Source organism: Bubalus bubalis, chromosome 18, assembly GCF_019923935.1.
Source record: "Bubalus bubalis isolate 160015118507 breed Murrah chromosome 18, NDDB_SH_1, whole genome shotgun sequence".
Lineage (NCBI taxonomy): Eukaryota > Metazoa > Chordata > Mammalia > Artiodactyla > Bovidae > Bubalus > Bubalus bubalis.
The window spans coordinates 52,011,970-52,023,403 of NC_059174.1; the positions used below are offsets into that span (position 1 = coordinate 52,011,970).

General features: G+C 59.8%; 1 protein-coding gene across 1 annotated transcript; it reads left to right on the top strand.

The window, feature by feature from the left end:
* Window positions 1-1,591: 1,591 nt before the first annotated feature.
* On the top strand, window positions 1,592-11,144 carry BCL3 (BCL3 transcription coactivator). The gene is made up of 9 exons (XM_025269276.3): window positions 1,592-2,071; window positions 3,746-3,899; window positions 8,156-8,264; window positions 8,451-8,655; window positions 8,763-8,851; window positions 9,042-9,119; window positions 9,718-9,885; window positions 10,276-10,393; window positions 10,511-11,144. Exons 1-9 carry the CDS (start codon window positions 1,816-1,818, stop codon window positions 10,696-10,698), a joined length of 1,365 nt encoding a protein of 454 aa, XP_025125061.1. The 5' UTR covers window positions 1,592-1,815; the 3' UTR covers window positions 10,699-11,144.
* Window positions 11,145-11,434: the final 290 nt, after the last annotated feature.

An 11,434-nucleotide genomic window follows, 5' to 3' on the forward strand; every position in this document is an offset into this window, starting at 1 on the left:
CAGAAAGGAGAGAAGCAGGGAAGAGAGTGAGGCTTCTGTCTGCCCACAGCTGCTCCTGACATCACTGGGGTGGAGTCCCAGTCTTGGGCAAAGTCCCTTCCTGAGAACCGGGGGCCTTACACCCATTTTCAGGGTCCCAGGATGGGGAGACTGAGATGCAGACAGAGATGGGGAGACAAGGCGACAAGGCGGGACTGGAGGCTGAGGGACGGAGACCAGGGAAGGAGATGCAGAGACCGGGGGAGACACACAGAACCAGGAAGACCCTGCGTGCCGCCTGGACAGATCTGGGGTTCAGCACCCATTCCCTCGCCCCTTTAGGTCCCCAAGTCTTCCGCTCCACCTCCCGTAAGTCAGTGACCGGGACTCAACCCCAGCGATAGCCCCGCCTCCAGGGAAATCCGGGAAAGCCCCGAGCCGCTGGGGCCCCTCCCCGAGGCGGAGAGAAGGGCGGCAGAGGCGGGGTCAGGGGAGAGGCCCGCCTCCGTCCTTCCCTCCCCCTGGCCCCGCCGCCTCCAGCTCCAGCCTGCCTCTGAGTCATGCCCCCAACCAGCCGGGCCTGTTCCCCACCCACCAACCCCGCCCGGGATGGGAGGGGGACGCGGGGGCAGAAGGGAAGCCCGCCGGCCCCCCCCCCCCCCCCCCCCCCGTCTTCTGGACCCGGGCTTTGGCCGCTGTGACTCTGATCTTGTGACCCTACGGCTCTTGCTGTCTCCCCGTCTCCCTCTTACCTGGCCTCTCACGACCTCTGGACCCCTTTCGCCACATCTGTTTCTCTGTGTATCGAGGATTTTGGGGGCACCCACCCTGTGCCCGGAGGCTTAGGCTGGGTCGTGGGACCCCGAGGGGAGAGACACGTTCGCGGTTTCTCTGTGCACTCCCCACAGAACATCTCCCCCCACCACGCCCCCAGCGAAGTTCACACCCCAAACTGAGCAGGCACATGGAGGAGGCAGAGATGGGGGCAGGGCAGGCAGAGGGATCGTGCCCGGGCGCCCGCCGAGGGTAGTCCCTGCCCTGGGTGCGTCTTCTCGCTCCCACAAAGGAGGAAACGACTCAGAGAAGGGAAGTGCCTGATCAAGGTCACCCAGCGAGGAAGTGGGAGTCTGGAATCGAACCCACGTCCTGGCGACCCCAAGGGCCTCAGGGAACTGCCTCCCTGGGGAGGTGGGGTCGGGGGGAGAGGAAGAGGCTGAGAGGCAGACAGCGCTCGAGGGACAGAAAGGGATGCCCAGAGACGATGGAGACAGAGACAGTGAGAACAGTGAGAACAGAGATAGAGAGACATCCATCCAGACCCTCGAGTCAGGGACAGTTCCAGACTGAGATACAGAGATAGAGACCTACAGCCAGAAAGAGACACTCACACACACACACACACACACACACACACACACACACACACAAACACACACGGAGACGCCGCCGGAGGCCCGCAGCCGCAGGGGTGGGGACCCCGCAACCTCGCGACCCCGCCTCCTTCCCGCCCCCGCCCCCCGCCGAGGCCCAGCCGCCCCGGGCGCCGCGGGGCCGGGAGGGGGCGGGCGCGGGGCGCGGCGCGGGCGGGGCGATCGGCGGGCGGCACCGCGGGACGGCGGGAGAGGCGGCGGGTCCAGGAAACCCCTGGGGCGGACGGGTGGCCCCGGGGGGGCCGGGGGCGGGGAGGCGGGCGGCCGGCACCGCCCGGGCCGACAAAAGTCCCTTCAGTTCAGCCGGCGGCAGGGGAAGTCCCGGCGCTCGGCGCAACCACCCTCCCGTGCCGCCGAGCCCAGCCGCGCTCCGGCCGCCCGCTCGGCCGCCGTCCCCGGCGGCCCCATGCCCCGATGCCCCGCGGGGACCATGGACGAGGGGCCCGTGGACCTGCGCACCCGGCCCAAGGCCACCGGACCCCCGGGCGCCGCGCTGCCACTCCGCAAGCGCCCTCTGCGCGCGCCCTCCCCGGAGCCCGCCACCCCGCGCGGCGCTGCGGGCCCCGTCGTCCCCCCGGATTCCCTCCGCGGTGGCTCCGACACACCGGCTGTGCCCGCGCCCCCTCACGGCCTGGCGCGACCAGAGGCAATTTACTACCAGGGTGAGTGGCTTCCGCAGGTCATGGCCGGGTGGGGGGCAGGCAGTGCAGAGGGTGACCACCCGAGTCAGACGGCAGAGCTACGACCTTAACACGGGGGGGGGGGGGGCCCTCTGGGAGCCGAGGGACAGAAGCCAAGGTCCCAAGGACACAGAGAGGGGGTTCCTGGGGAGATGCGGGCAGAGCCTGAGGTCCCAGGGGTGCAGATATGGGAGCTTCAGGGAGCCAGCACCTTGGGACACAGATACCAGAGCTCTAGGAAGCTGGGTATCCGAAGTCCTGAGATCTGAGACCCACCTATAGGGAGCCAGGAGACAGTGCCCAGCAGTCCAGATATGGGGTCTCAGGGAGTCAAGTCCCAGGAACACAGAATTATAAACTCTTAAGAACCCAGATATATAGGGTTATAAGGAATCAGCAGCTGGACCCAAGAAGCTGGGGGTTTTGGAATCCTTGAACTTTATGTGGGGTCAAAGGGAGTGAGGGGAACAGAGGCTGGGGTTCTAAGGAGACATATTAAGGATCCCCATTTGTCAAAACCTCGGGAACCCAGATGTCGGGAGAAGATGGGAACAGAGTGGGAGTACTGAGCACCCCAATATCTGGGATCACAAAAACCCAAGGAAACTGATCCCAAAACCAGGGGTCCTAAGAGTCAGCAGGCCAGAGACCTGGGGTTCTAAGCACCCACTTCTGTGTGCTTGCAAGTGATCAGGGTCTCACTGGTGTCATGAGGTCAGGAGGCCTTAGAAGGGATTTGGGGACTGAGGATTCTAAGAACTGGGGGGCAGGACTGGGGAGTTCTGGGCCTCAAGGATTTAGGGCCAGGGAGGATTTGGGGGGTCTCTGGGCAGAAGGCCTGAGGGCACCAAGGCCTGGTATTGAACATACAAGGACCAGGAAACTTGGGGTTTCAGGAATGGAGCCCCCAAGGACCAGGAGATGACAGAGAAAAACAGGCACTATTCTTCCCATCCTGTCTCCGTCCCTGATACCCAGGAGGGGGCAGTCTCTCCCACAGCTGTGCCCACGTCACAATCTACGAGTGACCCCCAGAGCTGCAGAGACCCCAGGCCTTGGGCCTCCAGAACTTTGCCTGGTTTCTGCACCTTTCATCCCCTCAGGGTACAGCTTCAAGCCCTCCATCAGGAGGCCTGTCATTGCCTTCTCCCCTTTCCCATTCCCCCATGAAAACCTGAGCATCAGTTTTCCCCGTCTGAGTGATGGGTAGATGTAGATTTGCCAGCTACCTCGGTGCCTTCCAGCAGTTTGATTTATGCTGGATTCTGGCACTACTCCCTCTCCCCAAACTCTGTACACATTCATCCCACCCCCTACACCTGGTGCTTCATCCACCCTTACCTTCCTCAGCCACAAATTCACTCAGCAAACTGGCCCTGAGCTCCCCATGCTGGGCGATAGTGCAGAATCTTTGCCTAGTAGAAGATGAGGGGTCAGAGAGAAGTAAAGATAAGTGACAATGCCCAGGGCTGGGGAGGAGAGCTGCAGGAGCGCAGAGGGCCGTGGTAGAGGAGTTTGTCTTGGGCCTTGAGGGCTCAGGAGGAGATGCAAAAGGGACTAAGGGAAAAGGGCAGGTGACCCAGAGCGAAGGCCTGGAGCCGGGGGCAGGCTGATGACCTGTGGGCTTGGCCTCATGCATGTCCTTTCTCTCCCCAGGACCTTTACTGTCCCTGTACCCCACCCCGACCATGGGCTCCCCCTTTCCTCTGCTGAACTTGCCCACACCTCTGTACCCCATGGTGTGCTCCATGGAACACCCCCTGTCAGCTGACATCGCCATGGCCACGCGAGCTGATGAGGATGGAGATACGTGAGTGACAGTCCCCCGTTCATGGAGGGGGGTAGAAGGGTGGGGAGGCCAACCCTCCACCCACCTCACCCACCCATTGCAACACAGGGGCACTCAGCACGAGCTTTCAAGTTACCTGCACTGAATTAGAATCCTGTCTCCCCGTCTATGCGACTTTGAGGAAGCCCCTTTCCCTCTCTGAGCCTCAGTTTCCTCTTCTGAAAAATGGGCACCCTGAGAACCCTTACCTCCCAGGACTGTTTTTGAAGCAGTGGGCTTTAAAAGTTTTTACCAAAAGCCAAAAATGAGAAAGACATTTTACAGATTGACTTATTATACGAATTAGACATGTTAAGCTCCTTGCACAGAGCCTTGTAGATTGAAAGTGCTCAATCTGTATTAATTAATGTTATTATTATCATTATTACCTTTTGCTAAGCACACACACATATATAAACTTGAAATAAAAATTGCACAGAACAAACAGCACTCATGCTTACAACATGGGAGCTACTTTGGGGTTTTCTATTCTAGTCATGTCGCTGTTTCCTGGTCATAGCCCACTAAATTAATTTGACAATTCTTTAAGTTGATTTCACAAATCTCATGGTTTTATCATCTACTGTTTGAAGGACAGGCTTCTGAGCTGCATGAAGCCGAGAAATCCTGCATGGGAGTATTTAGCCCAGGCCTAGCACTCAAAAAAACACTTGACCACCATGGTTATGGTAATTCTACCAACCTCGGATGGAATCTCAGCTGGTCACTTTCTCACACCTCTCTACCTCAGTTTCCCCCTGTACAAACAAGAACCACAAGATGAAGGTCTCTATGAGGTAGAAAAGAAATGATTTCAATAAAGCAATTATACAGGAATGGGCTTGGGGACTCTGGAAACCACAGGGGGAAATGCAAGGAAAGTGGGGGGGTCTCCACCACTGGCCCCTGGGTAACTTCACATCCCCAAGCCTCAGTTTCCCTATCTGGAAATCAGGCCTCATGATCACAATGCGGATTCAATGCAGTGAAGTACAGGACTTGCTGTGCACAGAACAGGGCCGGGCACACAGTCGGTGCTCAGTACATGGGAGTGGATTTTGTTGGAACAGAGCTCCCAGGGTGGTTGTGGACTATCCTTGCGAACCCAAGCAGGACAAAGTGTCTGAGTTATAAATGTTATCTTTATATATATGTATATATAAAGATATATATATTTATACACAAAGGCCTCGGTAAAACTAGTTCCCGCCGCCTCTGGGTACCTGTGGGGTCATCTGTGAAATAGATTCAATTTGTCTCTGTCCCCAGGGGTGGTTTGTTTGCAGCCTGTGAAAGCCGGGTGCAGAAGCCCTGGCACACCAGTCTCCAGCCCCACGCCCCAGCCTCCCTCCCACCTCTCCCCCAAAGCAAACACTTCTGCCTCAGCTGCCTGGTGGGGGAAATCCCTTCCCGCAGAACTTGACCGCAGCCCAGCTGCTCTGCCTTCCCCACGTCAGCACCCGTCACTCACTCACAGCCTCCCCCTCCTGGCTCTCCCTCTAACCTTAACCCCTTCCGCTGGGGCCGAGGCTTTACCGGAATGGGCAGCGGGCCGGGCGGGGGCGGGGGTTGGGGGACACGCTAGGTCTGGATCCCCAAAGGGCCAAAGCTACGGTTGGGAGGCTGGACTTCGAGGTATTCAGGGCAGTAAGATCTCAGGGCATTTGCAATCACCCACCCACCCCCTCCCAAAGGTCTGGCAGTGGGGAGCTGGAAGTCTGAGTTTCCACGAGGTGGGGGGGAGGGGGGACGCGTTCTGAGTCCCGGAGGGCAGAAGTTGGGGTACTACATGCCTTGACCGCTGAGCGTGTAAGGCGCCGAGCGGCAGGGCAGCCGGGGGAGCCTAAAACTCGGAGCGATGGGGACAGTCCGTATCCGCCAAGAGTTAGGGCATTCTATGCCAGGGTCGCAGGAGGATGCATGCCAGGATGTGGGGGACAGAGAGGCAGCTGGAGTCTGAACCCTGAGGCATAGAGTTCTAGCGGGGTCCCCTGGCTGGAGCAATTGGGGTCCTTTCTTACCCCCAAGGTAACTAGAGAGAGCTCTTTGGGTCGGGCTCCCCTCTCCGCCTCATTCGAGGATGGAAGTTGGGGTGCCGGGGTGGCCAGGGTAGATCCCCGAAGGGCCAGGCTTCCCTCCCCCGGGAGCAGGAAGCGGAGCCCCGCCCAGCAGACCTGTTACTGGAAGTCCGAGGGCTGGGCCGCCCCTCCCGTCCCCACTTCCTCCAGCCCCGCCCCACCCCCTGCGGCCCGCGCGTTTATGGGAACTCAGGCCTGGACGGTTTCTCTGAAATCATTTCTCCCTCTGCCCTCGCTTAACCCCGCCCGCCCCGAAGGGGACCCAGGCGGGGCGTCCTGTGAGGTGCAGGGAGGGGACGGAGCCTTTCCCCGGGGGCCCCTGGCCCAGGTCCGACCCCTTCCCCGAGATTTCTTTTTCAAATGTGGCTCTCCCGGTTCAGGATCCGGGTTCAGAGTTTCACCTGCAGAATCTCTTCCTGGGAGCTGGCGGGAGATATTTTACCGAGGAGAAACCCGAGGCTGTAAAGGGCCACGTGACTTTGCCCACGCTTCAGGGCAAGAGAGATTTGCAACCCTGGCTCAGCCCCCGCAAAGCCCTCCGGTGCAGCAGAACTTCTCTGCCTCCAGCACCTAGGAGGTGGATTCTAGAAGTCTATTCCGCCGTGGGGAGGACCGCCGTTCACCTCTCTTAGCCTGGCCCAGGTTTGGCAGCAAGAAGCGGCGGGTGAGAAGGAAGTTGCCCCCAGTAAGTGGCCCTTAAATAGAGGTTGTGGGGCCTGTGTAACTTCAGCCAGCCTTATGGACTCAGCGCCAGCGTCCCCCCACCCCGCTACAGCCATCCCAGATTGTCCTCAGCTCTGAATGGCTCTTCCAGCTTCGGGGGCCCTGAGAAGCTGGCAGGAGGTTTATTGGAAAGGGTTCTCCAGCTCAGTGCCCGTGGGGATGGAGAAAGCCGGACTGGGCAGAGGGAGAATTCGCTGCTCTGTAGTTTCAACCGGGCCTCAGGGATCCCACAGGGAATATGGCAGCTGGAGCAGCCTTTCAGAGAGTTGGGGCCAGAAGGCTGGGCCTTCTATGCCCACACGGACCAGTCAGCGGATGCCATTGGGTGGCGTCTACCCACCCCCATGACCTGAGCAAGCAGCCCTTTTCAGCGGAGGGTAATTCCCAGAGAGAGCCGAGATTTGACAACCTTCCCAGAAGCTGAGGAAATGGAGTCCTTCAGTCCTAATGGGGGGATCAGGGTTGCGCAGTGCGGCCTCCCAAGCAATGACCCTCATTCCTGTTTGTCCCACCTGTACCATCATCTCCCTTCTGGGCAAAACTTGCCCCATGTACCTACTCTTGGGTTGGAGGCTGAACGTGATCTCCAGTCACCACAGATGGAGACCATCCAGTTCATCCCCAACCCATTCCACAGATGAGAAAACTGTGGCCCAGAACGGGGTGAGCACATGGTCCCCAGCTTCAAGGATGGCCAGGGATCCTTGAGAGGGCCTCATCTATTCAGGGTGTTTGTGGAGCACTTTCTCAGCACCAACCACTGTCATAGGCACTGGAAAAACGCTTTACCTGGTGGAGCTGACATTCTATCGAGGGAGATTCAGACAGGAAACAGTGTAAGATGTCAGGTGATGATGTGGAGGAAAATAAAGCCTGGGGGTGGGGGGGAGCCTCTGCCCTACCATTTTAGCAGAGGCCCCAGCGAGGGGAGTTAGCCTCAAAGATATGGGGGCGGGGGAGATACTGTTCCTGGCAGAGGGAACAGCCAGTGCAAAGGCCTAGGAGGCAAGCATGCTTGGTATGTTTGAGGAAGACCAAGGAGGCTAGTGGCCAGAGTGAACTGAGGAGAGTCAACAGAGATGACATCAAAAGGAATCGAAGAGGGAAAGACAAGATCACCCCAGGCCTGTGGGCCATGGTGAGGACTTTGAGAATTCTGTGCAGAAAAGGGGCATGATTTGACTTAGGTTCTAAAAGGGTCTCTCTAGCTGCTATGTGGGGAGCAGACAGCAGGGCTTTGTGGTAGTAGAGAGGCCAGTAAAGAGGGGACACTCCAAGAGGGAGATGATGGTGCCTGAACCAGGATGGAGGGAATGGGGAGCAGTGGTTGGATACCCCTGTTACTTCTAAAGCATCCTGCACATTTTGGAGTTAGCACTGCTAGGCATACAGGGGTGAGAGGTGACCACTCTCATGCCTGTGATTCTCCACCCCCAGGCCACTCCACATTGCCGTGGTGCAGGGCAATCTGCCAGCTGTGCATCGCCTGGTCAACCTCTTCCAGCATGGAGGCCGGGAACTGGATATATACAACCACCTCCGGCAGGTGAGCCTGGGGACCTGAGTCCTAGGGGAAGAAGAGCTGGAGGCCCTGACGCTTGACTCTGAGGGAGGAGGTGCTCAGATTTCTGGTTCAGACTACTGCTGAGGGTCAGGACCCGGAAACTCTGAGGGAGGCAGGACTGGGTCGCAGGGCAGGAAACAGGAGTCCCTCACAGTCTCTGTTCCCCAGACACCGCTACACCTGGCTGTGATCACCACCTTGCCGTCTGTGGTCCGGCTCCTGGTGATGGCTGGTGCCAGCCCCATGGCACTGGACCGCCACGGCCAGACGGCAGCTCACCTGGCGTGTGAGCACCGCAGCCCCGCCTGCCTGCGGGCCCTGCTGGACAGCGCGCCCGGGGGCACCATGGACCTGGAGGCCCGCAATTACGATGGTGAGCACCTACCGGGGCGCTGGGTGGGGCTGTCTGGTAGGACCTGGAGTCCTTCTGAGGCTGCAAAACCCCAGGCCTACGTTTAACTGAGTTTCCCGCTCTTTCAGGGCTTACCGCCCTGCACGTGGCTGTGAACACCGAGTGCCAAGAAGCGGTTCTGCTCTTGTTGGAGCACGGAGCGGACATTGACGCGGTGGTGAGCGCGCTTGGGCTGGGGGGTGGGGTGGGATGAGGGCGCCTGGAGGAGCAGGGAGGGGCGGGGCCAACGGAGCAGGGCTCGAAGTACCTAAGGAAACAGATGCTGGACCCAGCGCTGGTTGGGATGCGGGCCTCCAGCTGCTTGGGCAGAGCAAGGGGACGCTCAAAACCTTCCTTCCTTGCCGCAGGACATTAAGAGCGGCCGCTCCCCGCTCATCCACGCCGTGGAAAACAACAGCCTGAGCATGGTCCAGCTGCTGCTGCAGGTGGGTACGGGCCCCTTTACGTGGCCTCTCGCCCACCCTCTCCTCTGGCCCTGACCACCTGTCGCTCCATCCCTGCCACCGACCCCTCCTCCTTCCAGTTCTTGCACTTGTGCTTGCTACGCTTCCAGCCCCGACCCTTCCTCCTAGGCCTCCTTCTGTCAACCCTAGGACTTGATTCCTCCAGACTACGAACCAGTCCCGGCCCATCTCGCATTCCTTCCTTTAAACCCCCAAAACGTTCCAGGCCCCTCCCAGCTAGAGTCTTGCTGACCCTTGTCTTCCGGCTTTGGCCCAGTCCCCGCGCTGTCCTTCCGCCCTGACTCCGTCCACGATCAGGCCCAGATCTCTGTACCCTTCTCTTCTTTGACCCCGCCCCCTTTGCCTTGGCCGTGGCTGCCGAGTCCGTCGCCAACGGCTTCGGTGCCGCCCCGCGACCCGCTTGGTCCCGCCCCTGTTTCCAGTTTCCACCCTTCTCTGACCGTCCCCAGGTCTGGCCCCGTCCCAGCTTGTGACCTCGCCCCTCACGCTGGCCCCGCCCCCTGGGTCCCGCCCCCTTCCACCCAGGCGGTGGTCCTGACCCGCGCCTCTCCGCCCGCAGCACGGCGCCAACGTGAACGCGCAGATGTACTCGGGCAGCTCGGCGCTGCACTCGGCGTCTGGCCGCGGGCTCCTTCCGCTCGTGCGCACGCTGGTCCGCAGCGGCGCAGACAGCGGCCTCAAGAACTGCCACAACGACACGCCGCTCATGGTGGCGCGCAGCCGCCGGGTGAGTAAGCACGCTGGTTGCGGCGGGGGATTGCAGGAGTTGCGGGAGTTGGAGGGGTGGGGGCTGAATGAGGTTGCTTCTGTGCCCGAGCGCCGGTCTGCAGGGATGGGACAGATGAGTGGCACGTGTGTGCAAGGGATGCGGCAGTGTGCGTGTGCGCATAAGTGCCAGGGCGTGGAGGCGAGCCGGTGCAGCCTGACGCGTGGGTGTGAGTTCTAGGCAGAGGAGAGACTGAGGCCCGAAGAAAGGAAGTGACGTGCCCTCTTGCACGTCCTGAGAGAGAGGCGAGGCTCCCTGAGCTAGGAGACTCGGGAACCGGGAGAAATGGAGAGAGGCAGGTCTGTGTGGACAGGGCTGGCCCGGAGGTGATCATGCGGCGGCGTCCCACAGGTCATCGACATCCTCAGAGGCAAGGCCACACGGCCTGCTCCGGCATCCCAGCTGGAGCCCTCCCCGGACCGGAGCACCACCACGTCCCCTGAGAGCAGCAGCCGCCTCAGCTCCAATGGTGAGAAGCCAGCCCCCAAGGCCAGCCTCCCGGAACCCAGGGCTCGGGACCCCAGCCTCCTCCCTAGCTCTGGCCTCTGGCCACCCTCACCCCCGCCCCTCTCTTCTGTTCCCGCAGGTCTTCTGTCAGCGTCACCACCTTCCTCGCCTTCCCAGTCTCCCCCCAAGGACCCTTCTGGATTCCCCATGGCTCCCCCCAGTTTCTTCCTTCCACCCTCATCTCCACCGACCTTCCTGCCCTATGCCGGTGTCCTCCGAGCCCCTGGCCGGCCGGTGCCCCCCGCCCCAGCTCCAGGAGGTAGCTGAGAGGAATGGGGGGGCAGATCTTGGACTCGTGAGGAGGGACCTTGCTACCCTGTGGGGTCAGCCCTCCTGGAAACTGTGAAGATCTCACTCTGCCCCCCCCCCAATCTTTTGGATCAGGATTTGCACAGAGGCACATATATTTACCCCCAACCCCCTTCTTCTCAGCACAGATATTCCTCCATCTCAGCCCCGCCCCCAACCCAGGACTCTTACTCCCATTTTTCTCAGGCATCCTGGTCTCCCAGTCTTTAGTCTGGAACTGCCCCCAAACGTTCATTTCCTTCTCCTCTCCCAGAGCTGGTGGAACCAAGGAACAGCTCTCCCTTCTGCACTCTGCCCACTTCAGTGAGGAGGGAGAGATGGGCTGACTCCAGGCACTGATATCCATGTAAATTATTAGGCGTTTTGGTTGGATTTCTTTTGTAATAAACTATTTTTGTACCATATCCCTGGCTTTGCTGGGTCTCTTACATGAGGAGGTTGGGAGGAAGTGTGTGTGTGTGTGTGTGTGTGTGCACATGCACACACCTGGATGCCATATCCAGCTGTCTCGGGCTGACGATGACAGGTGTGGGCGATGCTGGGACTTCCAGGTGTGTTGTAAACATGGCATCGTTGTGTCACCGTGCCGTTGTTTCTGGAGAGTGGTGTGAAGTGTGATATCTTTCCAGAGGACCCTATTGGCTTCCATAGTAACCTTGGGTGTGTGTGTGTGTGTGTGTCTCTGAAGGACTCT

Excerpts from the sequence above, each read along its gene's own strand:
- BCL3 (XM_025269276.3), top strand. The coding sequence starts at position 1,816 with ATGCCCCGATGCCCCGCGGGGACCATGGACGAGGGGCCCGTGGACCTG. Across the intron at positions 8,265-8,450 it reads TATACAACCACCTCCGGCAG|ACACCGCTACACCTGGCTGT; the intron begins GTGAGCCTGGGG and ends TCTGTTCCCCAG. Across the intron at positions 10,394-10,510 it reads CAGCCGCCTCAGCTCCAATG|GTCTTCTGTCAGCGTCACCA; the intron begins GTGAGAAGCCAG and ends CTGTTCCCGCAG.